This window comes from Carcharhinus amblyrhynchos, chromosome 24 (genome assembly GCF_965287045.1).
Source record: "Carcharhinus amblyrhynchos chromosome 24, sCarAmb.v2.hapA, whole genome shotgun sequence".
NCBI lineage: Eukaryota > Metazoa > Chordata > Chondrichthyes > Carcharhiniformes > Carcharhinidae > Carcharhinus > Carcharhinus amblyrhynchos.
Window position 1 is genome coordinate 20,194,025 of NC_137347.1, and position 15,277 is coordinate 20,209,301.

Sequence of the window (15,277 nt, forward strand, 5' to 3'; positions counted from 1 at the left end):
AGGTAAAGATCTCTTTGCCTTTTAGTGCCTCTGTCCTGTATCTTTATTTGGCTGAATAAAATGGCTGTTAATTCATGTTGCGTTCAGTGACAGAAAGCAAAGCATCCCTTTGTGTTTGCATTTTGTTCCAATTCTCTCAGCTGGGAGAGACTTTGAGTATGGTGCATTCAGTTGTATTCTATATTTATCAAAGGCTGTAATCATTTTATCCCCAACTCTGAAATGAGGACATCAGGTATGTGGATTATTAGAATTTGTTGCAAAAAACTAATGCAGTCCATTTAATACCGTTTTAGACAAACACAAATTCTCAAAGCTCTTGCCAAGTGTTCTTGTACATTTGGGTATTTGATCCAATTTGGAAAGGGTTCTATACAGTGAACTTCATCAAACAGCTCCGAATAGTCAGTTTTTGAAGAGTCTAACATGCTTTATTGTATGCTGTGGCCTCATTTCTAGCAGCATTCAATCATTATATTACCATATAATGACCGTTTTAAATAGTCTAGCTTTTTTTTCCCAACTTGTAATAATTTAGCCATTCAAGACAAATTGGATGAGATGATATTTTACTGGGAAGATATCAAAGCTCGTGGTGAAGAGAGAGATATTAAACTTCTGGATGTGCTTGACCTGGCTGAAAAGTTCTGGTGTGACATGGCTGCGTTGCTGACCACTATTAAAGACACACAGGATATAGTGCGAGACCTAGAGAATCCTGGTATTGACCCATCAATCATTAAACAACAGCAGGAGGCTGCAGAGGTATGGATATGGTTCAAATGTGAATTTCATTTAGTTTTTATAAAAAAATCTGTTTGTCATGTTGCATGCTCATTTATTTGTCTTGTTTGGAATCACAAAAAGTCTGATATGAAACAACAGAATGTAGTATGGTAAGTGCACACGATTAATAACAATTTCCTGGTAATATTCTGTTGATTTCAGACAATTAAAGAGGAGACAGATGGGCTCCATGAGGAGCTGGAATTTGTACGAATCTTGGGAGCAGACCTTATCTTTGCTTGTGGAGAATTTGAAAAACCAGAAGTGAAGAAAAGCATAGATGAGGTAAAATATTAAATTGAAATGATGAGTGATGAATTATGTGTGCTATGGGTGATACCAGTATGAAAGAACTTGACCAAGAGGCTAATAGATGTGAGACTAGTGCCAAGTTAATTGAGTATTTCACTAATGGAGAATATTTAGATATTCAATCATAAGCAATATGCTATCCCCAAAAGTAATACTATTGAAGGTTGCATAACATGTCATGCAATGCAACGTAATGTACATTGCATATAGCTCCCCCTCTAATGTGCTTTGGCTTCTTAAATCCTACCCAAGGTCAACTCCATTTTTCTTTGTTCAAATGAATGTTGTGCCAAAGGTTTGCTGATTTGATATTTCAACAAAATATATTTTAATAGCCTGCCCATTTGAACAATGTTATTGCCTTAACAGATAATTTGTTTATCTAAAACAAACTAACAAGGAGTAGGCAATTTGGTCCTTCCATTCTGCTCCGTCATTTCATAAGATCGTGGCAAATCTGATAATGACCCCAAATCTGCAACCCACATAACTTCGAAATGAGTCTTCTTTGTAACATTGGCTGGCTTGATAAAAAATCAGTTAGTTATCTATATGACAGGTAAATCTGGAAGAAGAATTACAATAACCATGATTAAACACTCAGGGCCCTATTTTACCATTTTGATTCTAAGTGCTGAGTGGACTTGAAACTGGGACTGTTTCAGATCCAGCCTGTTCTGAGGTGTCCCCATACGCGCACCACTCGCAAAAATATCAGCGAGTCCTAATCATGCTGCAGAAGCTTGTGGGCAAGGCTTAATGTGCTGAAACCTCTAGTTTCGATCGGTGCCTCCAACTGCGCATGCACAGAAAAAAAAGATAGAATGCTGTGCTTCCTTGCCCTTTCCCTCCTGAGCCAGCTAATGCCTCCCTTGTGCCCTCACAGATATTACCCCACCCCCACAACATTAATGACCCCCTTATCCCCCCACCACCGAGACCGATTTCCCCCTCAGCCACAGTGGCAGCAGACCTTCCCATCAGTCTCAAGCAGAGAGCCATCAGACGCTAAGCATTTACCTCCTCACTAACTGGAGCTCCCAAATCGGATTTATGTGAAGCATGTCTGTTTCACACTGATTCTAGATGGGCAAACGCAGTGATAAAGGGGGGAGTGTTGGTAAAGTTGGGCATGTAGCCCATTAAGTCAATTTAAATGCATGCAGCCATTTTGGGGCCTTGGTAAAGGGGGAACTGGCACTGAGGCAGGCATGGATCATACTATTCGCTTCTCGCCCAACTTTACTAAAATGGGTGTAATGCAATGTAAAAATTAGGCCTTTAATGTCAGAACCAAGAGTACTTAATTTGTATCTAAACTATGATCAAAAGTTTGTAGCAGTCTGACACTGGTCTGTCATACAATCAGTGTGTTCTACCTTGGCTGACACTTTTTTGGAAAAATATGAATAAAGTATCAGAGTTTGTTTGAATGCAGAGTGAGCCAATAAATGGGAAACACTAGACGATGCAGGTCATTTTCAGGAAATGCTGCCCCTCCCTATTTCTGTAATTTCCCCCAGCCTGCCAAATCTTCTGAGATCCCTGCACTCCTCCACTTCTGGCCTTTTGCAATTTTCATTTTTTCACCATTCATAGTGCCTTGACCTACTAGCACCCCCTAAGTTTTGGAATTCCTTCCTTAAACTTTTTCACCTCTCCTCTTCTAAGCCACCACTTGAAACTCATCACTTTAGCCAAACTTTTGGCCATCGCTCCTAATACCTTAAGTGTCTTGGTACCTTGTTTTACCTGATTAGACTTCTGTACAGTGTATTTGAATGTCTTACTGTGTTGAAGATGCTATGTAATTGCACATTGTTGTTGTTTGACCATGCTTCTATTCTAATGGATTGCGTCATAACTATTTCTAGCTTAATTACACTTGGGATAACCTGAACAAAGCATGGAAGGAACGGATGGACAAACTGGAGGAGGTCATGCAGGCAGCTGTACAATACCAAGATTCATTGCAAGTAAGGAATGTTCTGAATGTTCTGCATAGTATCAATGTAAACATGAATAGAGTGAAATGATGTTTCCTAATCTATTGTGAATTTTTTAGGCAATGTTTGACTGGCTGGATAACACAGTAATAAAACTTGGCGAGATGTCTCCAGTTGGCACAGACATCAGCACTGTGAAGCAACAAATAAACGAAATGAAGGTGGGTTAATGAAAGAAAAGTAGTTCTCCATTTCCACTTCTTCTTCTGTTAGCACATTCGATTCTTATCCATTTCATAATAGCTTCATCTAATGTGAACAATCGCTCCTTTGACTGGATTGAAAAAATCTACCACATGTCCATCATTTCATGGCTCAACTGATATAGGCAGTGAATAGCTGAACTATATTGAGCACAAAGTGCTATGGCTGTGCTATGTTGATTGACTTGGGTAACAGCAGTAGCATTGTCAGCCTTGGAATCATTGGCGTAGGCTTCAAGTGAGGACAGAATCAAGCCCATTAGGATGTCCCCTTTATATTATAGCCTTCTGACATTATTGTCCAGCTAGTAAATAAAGTATGGTACCCTGTCAAACAACCAATGTCCATGAACCTATACTGCAGCAACACAAGGGTTGAGGGGGGGAAAACTGGTGAGGATGGTAGAAGAGGAAGAAATAGTCACGCAGTGGCTTGAATTTTAAATTTACATTCTTCTTGAAATTTGACATGCCCTAATGGATATCACTTAACTTTCCCACTGCGCATGCAATCCACAGGAATTTAAAATGGAGGTTTACCAGCAGCAAATAGAGATGGAAAAACTGAACCATCAGGGGGAGCTACTGCTTAAGAGAGCCTCAGATGACACGGACCGGGACCTAATTCAGCAGCCACTCACCGAGCTCAAACATCTCTGGGAAGATCTGGGAGAAAAGATTATTCACAGACAGGTACAAGCAGTCTGCTGCAACTTTAATTTGCAAATGCATTTTTTCAAGTGTTGATAATGTTCATGTATAGATTTCCCAATGCAGGAGCCTAGAATTGCTGCATTGTGCAGATAACAACAGAAGTCACGAAGGTCCATGAAAGGAAACAGACCGTGACAGTTGTGCAATTAGCTTCGTGATTTACACTGAGCAAATTGACATACATTGAAGATATTGGGGGGGATTAAAGTGAAATGATCAAGTTGGCATATTTAATGCAGCACTAAATTGACAAAGAATATAAGTCCTATATTGTGAAGTATTTTATTTAACAAAAAGCTATTAAAGATCATTAAGCTTTGCTTTCATGTCTTTGTCAGACTCCTCAATATAAACAACTGGCCCAAAGACGGGTTCAAGTCCCACTCCAGATACATGAGCACAAAATCCAGTCTGACACAATAATTTAGTACTGAGGCAATGCTGCACTGCCAGAGGTTCTGTCTTTCTGGGGATGCAGGCCTGGCTGCTGGGCAACCCTCCATAGGCCATATGGTGCCAGGGCAGGAGAGCTCCCAAATCTACAAGGAGACCACCAGCTTTTACTTGGTGGCCTCCCCATGAGATGTTGGGTCCCTGGGGCGGCAGCATGAAGTTATTGAGTGATCATTAACTGCTTAAGGGCTTCAATTGGCCTTCGGGCAGTAAGCTTGTCCTCAAATTTCCCACCCCTGACTGAATTAGAGGGAATCAGGAAGGTGATGGGCAATAAACACCTTGCCTGGCGTGCAGTGGATTGGTACACAAGCGTAATGACCTTAAAATCCTATTTCAATATTTTGTACTTGACAGCTTTTTTATATTCAGAATGACTGGATATTTCTTCACTGACCCAACCTGAGGGAAGACTTTGGGGAATATTTCAGAGAACATGAATATTTATTCTGAATTATTAACTATGAACTTTTTTTTTCTCCACAGCACAAAGTAGAGGGTGCCCTGCTGGCACTGGGTCAGTTCCAACATGCATTGGCTGAACTTATGACTTGGCTGAATCATACAGAGGAGCTGCTGGATGGACAAAGGCCAATTACTGGGGATCCAAAAGCCATAGAAATTGAACTTGCCAAGCATCATGTATGTCAAAAGTTACAGCTCTGCAAAGATTTAACTTGTATAATCATGTATTGGATCATAGCATCTTGCATAATTGATAAGACATTGCGAAGTGATAGCATTAAGCATCTTGGATGATATCTTAAATCTTAAATTACTCTTTTATGCAATATCCATGTCATATTAATAACATTTTCATTGTAAGCTTGAACTCCCTGTTAAGCTTAGACTGTGTTTTGCTATCCGTTATTGAGCTGTACAAGCTCAACATTCCTTGTCATGTGCTTTTCCATCAAGTGAATTGAAAGCATAGTGTAGGACAGACTTGCGTTTTTACAGTGTCAAAAATAAATGATGACTGATCTCACCTTTTACAAGCTTTTGAATGTAGAAGGAGATGAAATAAGGATCAAAAAGTCAAGAGGACAAGGCTATGATGGCTGATGGTTTAATTACTAATGATGATGTTTCAGAAGGGGTATGGTATTCTGAAGGCCAGTATGAGAGTAAAGGTGCTAAGTGGAGAGGTGAGACCATAATGCGAATTGTTCTGAAGTAATGATATTTAAAATAGGATGTTGAGAGTAAGACGCTATTAGTGGAGGGCAAGGACTGGTCTTTCGATTAGAGTAGAGATGGCAAAGTTTTACCTAAATTGCAGCTTGTGTAGGATAGACCTCAGGACACTAGAGGGTTCACCTATTATTCTCTTTATGGATGCTGAAAAGCTGCAGTGTAATTCCAATGCTACTGTTTTATTTAAAATTAATGTTTGTCAAATCCAGGTAACTCGTGTATGCATGTTTCAGTAAATGACACTTTAACTTCCATAGGTCCTGAAGAATGATGTGCTTGCCCACAAGTCAACAGTCGACACTGTAAATAAAGCTGGGAATGAACTTCTGGAGTCAAGTGCAGGAGAGGATGCCAGTAACCTAAAGCGTCGATTAGATAAGTTAAATCAGAACTGGCAGTCGCTGCTTCAGAAAACTGAAGGGAGAGAACAGCAACTGGAGGCTGCTCTACAGCAGGTATTCAATAGGAGTAGGATATTGGGAGACTTTGGGCTTTACTACTTACATGAGGCCAAAACAAATTACTAGCAGAATTTGCATGGCACAGCTTATGATGCTGTGTTATGTTGCAATTAAACTGTAATTGCCTTCTCTAGTCACCCTGAGATCAATCGGAAATTAATTAGCATTGGTGAAAATAATTACAGATTGAGTTTATGGTTATACATCAACCTATAAATCCCTTTCACCAAAATCTATTAATTGATTCTGAAGCCTTGAAATTGCAAAGCAAAAAGACCATTGATTCCGTTACATGGTCCAATTTCTGTGCTCTTACTTCGTTTGCTTTTTTTCATAACTACTTGTCAAATTCTCTTAATGTTAAAGTAAAATGGTGCAAGTGCTGGAAACCTGAAATAAAAACTGGAAATACTCAACAAGCCAGACACTATCTGTGGAGCGAGAAATAGAATTAACATGTCAAGTGTTATCTCTGCTTCTGTCTCCACAGATGTTATTTATCCAACTGAGTATTTCCAGCATTCTCAGTCGTTATCTCTCTTTGTCTCAACTGTCATTTACAATAAAACATTCCAATTCGTAAAAGCCATTACAAAAAAATCCTGTAACTTCTCCTTCATTCTGCTAGTGATTGAATTTAAACTCTATTTATCACTCTTTCATAATCTTTGATATTTATTCCTTAACAATTTATGTAATCTTTATCTTTTGAATCCTCCCTTAACTGCCTCTGTTCCAGTGAAAGTCATAATTCTTTCAGTAGTCTTTCATAGCAAGCCTCTTATTCCTGGTATCAATTGTTATGATCTTCATAAAGACTGATAATTCTTTTAAGAAAAAAATTTGAATTCCCAGTGACTGACACATGACAAGATTTCAAGTTGTAAAACTTTTTGCAGCAAGCAAACCAAAAGCAATAACAAATAAAAAACAACACTGTCTAAACAATATTCAGTAGGCACCTTATACTCTAAACGACAGAAGAACAATGTTTAACTTTTAACCCAACCAAAAGTCCCACGCCATGATTATATGTTATGCTGTCCTTTATGTGAACATGTTATTCTCTCAGAGCCAAAATTATTAGATTCTGATGACTTGTTTCCTTTCTTTTCCTTTCTCAACCAGGTAACTTCTAATACCAGAACTGACTTTCATTTTGAAGGTTATACTGGAGATTCTTTCCCTCTCGACAAATCTTCATAAACTTGATCTCTTCGATCTGAACACGAGTTCTTTGTTTTGCATGGCAACCAATAGAGTTGTCATTTTTTTCTACTTCAGGTGCAGAACTAACTGCCCCATCCCTGTCTCTCAGCTGCAGATTGACTTACTTGTGTCTAAGAGTTTTGAGGATGTCTTAGAAACCCTGTATGAACTTTTCCTTTCCTTAAGTTAATCTGTATCTCAACATGAATCACGTGATCCCTATATTGAGAAGAAACACTAATGAGCTTTCTCCTAGACCTCCCCATTATCTTGGAATTAAACAGACTAAAGTGTAACCATTTATAAAACTAGACGTTACTAACACATCCCTGTGAGACTTGGAGATTAGCAGCCTACCCATCTCAATACAACCACTCTTGTCATTGTTATGAACATGATACACCTTCCTCCCTGTAAGTCAACTGGGCCTTGTTATCCCCAGAGCAGCCAAGCTTCTTGTTGAGCAGAATTCAGAACAAAGTCACATGATTGTTCTACTCCATTTTAGCTTAAATTGAAGAGACAGTCCCAAAATGTAACAATCTTATAAATTTAGCATTTGAAACAAATTCTAGGGAATATTTACGCTGGTCCTGCAATTCCAATATTTGTCCAATGTTGGCATTCCTAAAATTGGCAGTTATAGCATAACCATTGTCATTTGTAATGTTAATTTCACATCTGAATTTGTGTTATGTATCCTTACATATAAAACTCAGAACCTCAAGTTTTTTTTTCAGTTCTTAAATGGCAATTGTTAAATATGTGTATCTGTATCTTTGATTCTCATTGTTCCTGCCCTCTGAAAAATTCTCTAGCCTACAATATATTTTAATTATTTCTCCCAAAATGTACTACCAAATAATTCTCTGCATTGTACTGCATTGCACTGCATCAATAGCCTATCTGATCCTCCACCAGCCAATCTAAATTCTGTATTCTTCTCCGCAGTTTGCCATGCCCTCTGAATTGATATTGTCAGCAAACCAATGCCATTGTACTTAAAGTCTAAAACCAAATAATTTATATAAACAATGAATAAAACACAGCACAGCTGCAGAGCTAAACCAATATCCGCCAATCTAAAAGATGTCTTTTCAACCGTAACACTATGTCTTTTGATCACTACTAATTTCTTTCCATGTAGCTACTTTCCCTTTAATATTGTGTCACTTCATTTTTGCAACGTTGCAAGAAATTACTTTCTCATATCGTTTTGATTCTTTGAGGATTGATGTTTGGCCTTGGAAATGCTAGTGGGCCACTAGCATTATATTTAATTTAGTGAATTATTACTAAAGTTCCAATCTGAGTTGATCTTAAATATGTGCTTTGGTACAAATTAATTACACACAAACTATTTCAGATAGAACTAAAAGCTTCTTCCATATTATTTTGATTTGAATTCTATTTGCATTGACATTTGATTTCTACATTATGAGTGGATATTAGCTACCTTTTGTTAGTCGATTGGTAATTTTTCTGAATATTCCTTGTTTCTTAGGCTGAAGGATTTCATGAAGAGATTGAGGACTTTTTGCAGTGGTTGAGCCGAGTTGAGAATCAGTTGGCAGCATCTAAATCCACTGGCGGTTTACCTGAGACAGCCCGGGAGCAACTCAATGTCCACTTGGTAATGAGTTTTGTTATCTCCTTCAAAAGCAAATGATTTCCCAAAACGAGGATTTTTTTTTCCTTTTCATTTGATGGAATTTATCTGAACTTTTTATTTCAGACATCTCCTTTAAGATATCCTTTAAGAAATGTACAGTTTGAGTTTCAATGCTCCTTTTAGCCAGTGGTGTTATTTATTCGGTGGTATTTCATATATTTGTTGCATTCTCTGTCTAAACCCAATATGTGCATTCTGAGCACCTTTAACCTCGTAAGATGTCACGAGGCTCATGAAGGCATTTAAAACCAAGTATGACATAGATCTACGTAAAATTCCAATCAGAAAATCACTAGGTGGCTATTAAAGTGATCTTAAAGAAGGAAAGTGAGGTTGAGAAGAGGAGAGATTAGGGGATGGAATTCCAGCAATTGAGGCTTAAGCAACTCGAGGCACAGCTACTGGTAACAAAGCAATTAAAATTGGTGATACTCAAAAAGAATTGGAGGAATGCAGATATCTCAGGAGGGTCAGTGGTCTGGAGAAGACCACAGAGATATAAAGATAGGAAGAATTTTAAAATCAAGGCATTGTTTATCCAAGAGCTGATATAGGTCAGTGAGTAGCAGTGTGATGGGTGAATGGGATTTGATGTGAGTTAGGACATGTGCAATTTAATTTTGGATGACCTTGCATTTACAGACAATTGAACATGGTAGTGCATTAGAAAAGTCAAATCCACAGGTGAGAAAGGTATATATGAGGATTCCAACATTCGTAGCTGAGGCAGGAAACAGAGTGAGACATCATTAGAGGTGAAATAGGCAATCCTTGTCATGGTACAGATATGTGGTTGGTTGAATTTGCAGTCAAATATTTCACTGAGGTTGCAAACAATCTGGTTCAGCCTCTAAGTTGCCAAGGAGAGGGATGCAGTTAATGGTGAGGGTGGAGTTCATGGCAGGGACTGAAGACAATGGCTTCAATCACCTTAAAATTCAATTGGAGCAAATTTCTGCTCATCCAGTACTGCATGCTGGTTAAGCAGTATGACAGTTAAAGACATTGGCGGGATCAAGAGAGACAGTGAAGTAAAAATGGGTGCCACCAGCATATATGGGGAAACTGACCAATGCAAATATTCAATATATTTCATGTAATTCCTCTTCTGATGGAAAAATTAGCTTAGTGAAGACAAAAAATGGAGGAGGAAAAATAGATCAAATTACAAAATGGAAATTCAAAGGCAAGTTCACAGTCACAGAATTAGACTTGTCAACTTTCATCTCATTAATAGACTGCCAGTGGAAATTTGTTACAAAAGCAATTGACTGCAAGAGATAAATTGTAACAGGCCACCGTCCAATACCTTTAATCCAGCATCCCACACAAAATGCCAGTTTAAATCCTGAGTTAATAATTCAAAAGTTTAAACTCCTAAAATATTTAGGAACGAAACTTCATATGACAAGATAACTGACAATGATGCCTCAACCAGAATTGAGAGGATTATCCCAATTATAAGCTCAATACTTCATGTACAAGAGCATTTAGCAGAATACTTCATTGGGAAAAAAGTTGTACTTTCTACAATGTTTTTCCAGTTTCCATAATTTTCCCTGAGTAAACATTTACTACGTTCTGTAAATAGTCAGTACAATATGCTCTAGAGTGGTCCCAGTCAATTTTATCTTTTCTTCCCCCAAATTAATTCTGGGAAATTTCCAAGAGATCATGGTGTTGTTGGGGACCAGTTCATGAACTCCAAGGTATGTTATGAAGATAGCCTAGACCCAACTTTTATGACTTTGGCATTAGGGTGAGTATAAGATACTTCATTCCAGGTATGATTCAACTGACCCACTAGGAAGTATTTATCAAAACAAAGTTTATTTAAGAACCCAGTTAGAATACAACAGAAGAATTAGGAGAACATTTACCAATTTAAATGCTTTAACATGACAAGTTATAACTCTTAACAGCTAACTATCTCTATAGTTCCACTATAAGCAGAATGCCCCATAGACATTAAGCCCTTCTTCAGAACCAGTTAGCACCACAAACAGATGTACTAACATGGATGCTAGATTTCCAGGCTTTTAACACCTCTGGACAGAGATCAAGACAGCAGTTTCCAGGGAACAATATATCCTTAAACAGCAGAAGTTCAGAAAAATAAACCTAGTCTCTGGCAGATCCCAGTCTCCAGACTTCAGAGAGACTCAGAGCTCCCAAAAAGCCCTGAGCTTGATATCTCTGTGTAAGCCTAGCTCCACCTAGTCACCTGATTTTCTTGTCAGTCAACCTAATCAAGGCCTATGCTGCAAATCCCTAGGGAAAAACATTAAAAATAGCACTAATTCAGGTTAAAACAAACATTCTAGCAATTAGGAGCAATTATGATGCTGCAGTAACAATACAGGGCTTCCGAATGTCGACCCAGCTGCACCGGTGTTAATAAAGCAAACTGCTAAAACAGATACATGATTTAAAATACATCTCTTAGAAATACAGTATCATAGTGCAGATAATCATCCAATCACTTTTTTTAAAATGTGCATATTGTGTTGGTTTACAAATTATATTGAGTTTTCCTTCAAGATATAAAGAATGCAGAAGCTGATCTGCATTGTATCAAGCAGTTAGGCAAATGTTATATTTAAACTTGGACCAGTCGCATTAATGCCTAATATTAGTCAATGTTAAACATTTGGGCTGAAATTGTGATATGTTATTGATGACCTAGATCTTCCGAGGAATGACATCATCAGCGATCAGTGGAATCCGATGCACATTAGTTTGCATCAGGACTTTCACAGGGTCTGGTCCCATGGTATACATTTGGGCATGCCTCTGATCTCTGACAGTCTAGAGACTAGAAGATTCAGGCCAATACGTTAATACCATTATAGGAAATTCTGTTATTGTTTCATTTAGTTAAAATGATGGACAACTGCATTTGAGGTGTCTCTCACTAGCCATACGTAGTTTCTTGTGTTCCATAAAAATGTAAACACTCAAAATGCCAGATATCAAGCAGCTTTTCCTGTACATTTAAACTTCAGAATAGAACAATTCAACCATGGCACATCAGTTACAAATATTTGCCAGTATCTTCTGCTGTGAATGATGCATGAGAAAGTTATGGAATGATTTCATAAAATATATATGTGTATGTATGCATAAAATCCTCAAAAAGCTGAGTGAAAGGAAACTTTTTTGAATATGTTAACAATGGGCAATCACAAGGGTTAATTGTAATGATTGCTTTCTGTTTTTTTAGGAACTCCACAGAGAGTTCTGTGCTAATGAGGAGACATATAAAAACTTGCACGAGAAGGGCCGGCTTTTATTGAGTACTCGAGATGACGCTACAGGATCTAATGTTGAACAGTGTGTCACATTATTAGAACAGAAGTGGCAATCGATGAGCACAAAGATGGCAGAAAAGAAGGTAGGATGGCCAACAATATTAACTGCATCAGAAGTGGGAGATTAGCAATATTTATTTAAAAACATATTCCACCATAATTCCAAATAAGATGAAGATTTTTAATAACATAATTTTAGTTCCTGTTGTATTCAGTATTTCTCTCTAGCAATTCTATATTTTTATCAAACTAGATAATTATCTGGAAAGAAAAGAATTGCAGGAACACAGGGAAAAGGTGGAGAAGGATGGGATTAACTGAGTTGCACTTTGAGAGAGCCAGCACAAACTCAGTGAGCCGAATGGCTGCCTTCTGTGCTGTAACCATTCTGACTCCTGTTTTTTTCCTTTTCAGACCAAGCTAGAGGAGGCTCTCAATCTCGCAACAGAGTTTCAGAATTCCTTGCAGGATTTCATTAATTGGCTTACTCAAGCAGAGCAAAATCTGAACGTCGCACCGCCTCCTAGTCTTATCGTCGATACAGTCCTTTTCCAGATAGATGAGCACAAGGTACTGGATTAGACTTTGGGTACTGGATTAGAGCTAAGGATGGCAGGCAGTCTCATGTTTGGGTTTGAGGATAGTACAAGCGGCATTGCCTCAGTCCAAGGGATGAAGAATGACAAGACTGCTTCAATACACTTCTTGGAGGGGAAACAGGGTGATTACTCGATATTCAGAATGGGGATGAGTTGCCTGCTCGATACTGAGATAAGAAAGGGACAGCTGCTCAATATTGGGGTCAGGAACTGGGCAACTACTGAGGGTAAGAACCGGGTGACTGTTCAATACTGGTTTTGGGAAAGAGGCGACTGCTCGATACTGGGATCAGGAACCAGGCACCTGCTTCAGTACTGAGGTCAAGAACTGGGTGACTGCTCAATGCTAGAGTTAGGAGGACTGCAGTAATTCAGAATCTTGAAGATGTGCATTGACAACTGCCGCACTTCAGGATCTTATAAAGCATGTCCACACACCAAAACGTTTCTACTTTTACTTTACTCTTAATAGTTTGTGAAAATACATTGTACTTTCAACAATTCATAAATCAATATTGGAGTGATGTGAAGAATACAAATGTTTATTTTAACAATCCATTCAACAAAATTCTTAATAAAATAACAAAAGTGTTCAAACATATCTCTCCTGTGATAGGATATATAATAATACAATGTACTCATAATGAAATAACATTTTGCTGTTTGCTGTGGTCATCAGTACACACTATTAAATTCTCGGCAGAGGGCTTGTACCCTTTATTCCTAATCTCAGCTGTGATATTGTGGGTTTCTCTGCATGAAGAAAACGTTAATAACAGAATAATTCGCAGGGAACAGTGAGATACTTCCTAATGACCAGTTAAAAAGCAGTACCTGCAGAGTACTTGCAACATGTTTTCTATCTAATGCCTAATGAGACCTGAGAATGCAAAACAAGGCAAAGATAAAGAAATACCTTGCAGAGAGGTTTAGGTAATGCCTGTTGTTATTTTCCAGATTTTTGCTAATGAAGTAAATTCTCATCGTGACCAAATCATTGACCTGGATAAAACTGGAAATCAGTTGAAGTTTCTTAGCCAAAAACAAGATGTGGTTCTGATAAAGAACCTTCTCTTCAGTGTGCAGTCACGTTGGGAGAAAGTGGTACAGCGCTCTGTCGAGAGAGGAAGAGCACTTGATGAGGCCAGAAAACGTGCAAAGCAGGTATGCAGGATCAGTGTGAATATTTGCAGACTGAATTTTTCCTGGCCTTTTTAACAAAAGTACTTGTATGAGAAGATTTGTTTATTATGTTGGAACATGTTGCTGCTTCCCAAATCTATGCCCATCTTTCCCAGCATGCCATATTTGAATCCCTACGGTCTGATTTCTACCTTTGCCTCATCAGTGAAATGGACCTTCTCAAATGACAAATAGTATGCTAGGTGACCTTGACAAAAGTGAGCCTGCCACCCTTGTACTTCTTGACCTGTCTGCAGCCTTTGGCGCTGCTGATTGTCGGTGCTTCTTTAAACCTACTTCCTTGACCAACAGTTAGCACTGCTTAATATCGCTTCATGTAGCTCAGCGTCAAATGTTGTTCTATAAAACTCTTCAGACAATGTTGCATAAATACAAGTTTTTTTTTTGTTTTTAACAAGTTTAAAGACCAAGTGAGGAGATTAAACTTGTATATGACAATAGCTGATTAATAACATTGCTCATAGTTTATATTCTGTCAGCTTCTCCAAAATCCTCTTTGTTCCTGGGACAACTAAACTTTCTAGGCTGGCCAGATTAAGTCTTCAATCCAGGCAGTGCAGCAATCATTAATGCAACCATAATGAAACTACTCCGGGTACCATAACCTTGATTATAGTATTTTTATGACAAACTACAATGATTTCATGGTCATCATTAGACTTTCAGTTCCAGGTTTTTATTGAATTCAAATTCAATATTGTGAGATTTGAACCTAGGGCCCCAGAGTTTTACCCTGGATCACGACTCCAGTGACAATACCACCACCTCTACTGCATTGGTGCAAAATATTGACAGATGGCATATAGGAGAGAAATGTCTTCAAAAATACCTGTGACCTAATTCTGACCCACTCCAGGCAGAAATCAAGGTGGACATAACAGTAATACTGAGACCCATTGAACGGATGTTAAAGATCCTATGGCCAATGTTTATTCCTAAATTAACATCACAGAAGTCAGATTGTCTGGACGTTACCTGCTGTGATTCCTGCAATACAACAATAATTATACTTAAGAAATACTTCCTGCCCTGGTAGTCATGAAAAGCATGATAAGAAAGCACATTTTTTCCTCAAACTTCTCATATTAGCAGAAAACAAAATCCAATATGTTTAGGATACTCTCACATGATTCTATTTAATTATTGGAATA

General features: G+C 38.2%; 1 protein-coding gene across 11 annotated transcripts in view; it reads left to right on the top strand.

Annotated features, from left to right (window-relative positions):
- The window catches only part of macf1a (microtubule actin crosslinking factor 1a), a 562,465-nt gene that overhangs the window by 500,481 nt on the left and 46,707 nt on the right, over nucleotides 1-15,277 (top strand). For all 11 annotated transcript variants that reach the window (XM_080211401.1, XM_080211408.1, XM_080211407.1 and 8 more), the window contains 11 exons: nucleotides 539-765; nucleotides 949-1,071; nucleotides 2,973-3,074; nucleotides 3,164-3,265; nucleotides 3,827-4,000; nucleotides 4,961-5,116; nucleotides 5,929-6,126; nucleotides 8,846-8,974; nucleotides 12,237-12,407; nucleotides 12,739-12,894; nucleotides 13,881-14,087. In XM_080211401.1, the coding sequence (XP_080067527.1) occupies nucleotides 539-765; nucleotides 949-1,071; nucleotides 2,973-3,074; nucleotides 3,164-3,265; nucleotides 3,827-4,000; nucleotides 4,961-5,116; nucleotides 5,929-6,126; nucleotides 8,846-8,974; nucleotides 12,237-12,407; nucleotides 12,739-12,894; nucleotides 13,881-14,087 (1,745 nt within the window). The remainder of the gene's footprint in view (nucleotides 1-538; nucleotides 766-948; nucleotides 1,072-2,972; nucleotides 3,075-3,163; nucleotides 3,266-3,826; nucleotides 4,001-4,960; nucleotides 5,117-5,928; nucleotides 6,127-8,845; nucleotides 8,975-12,236; nucleotides 12,408-12,738; nucleotides 12,895-13,880; nucleotides 14,088-15,277) is intronic.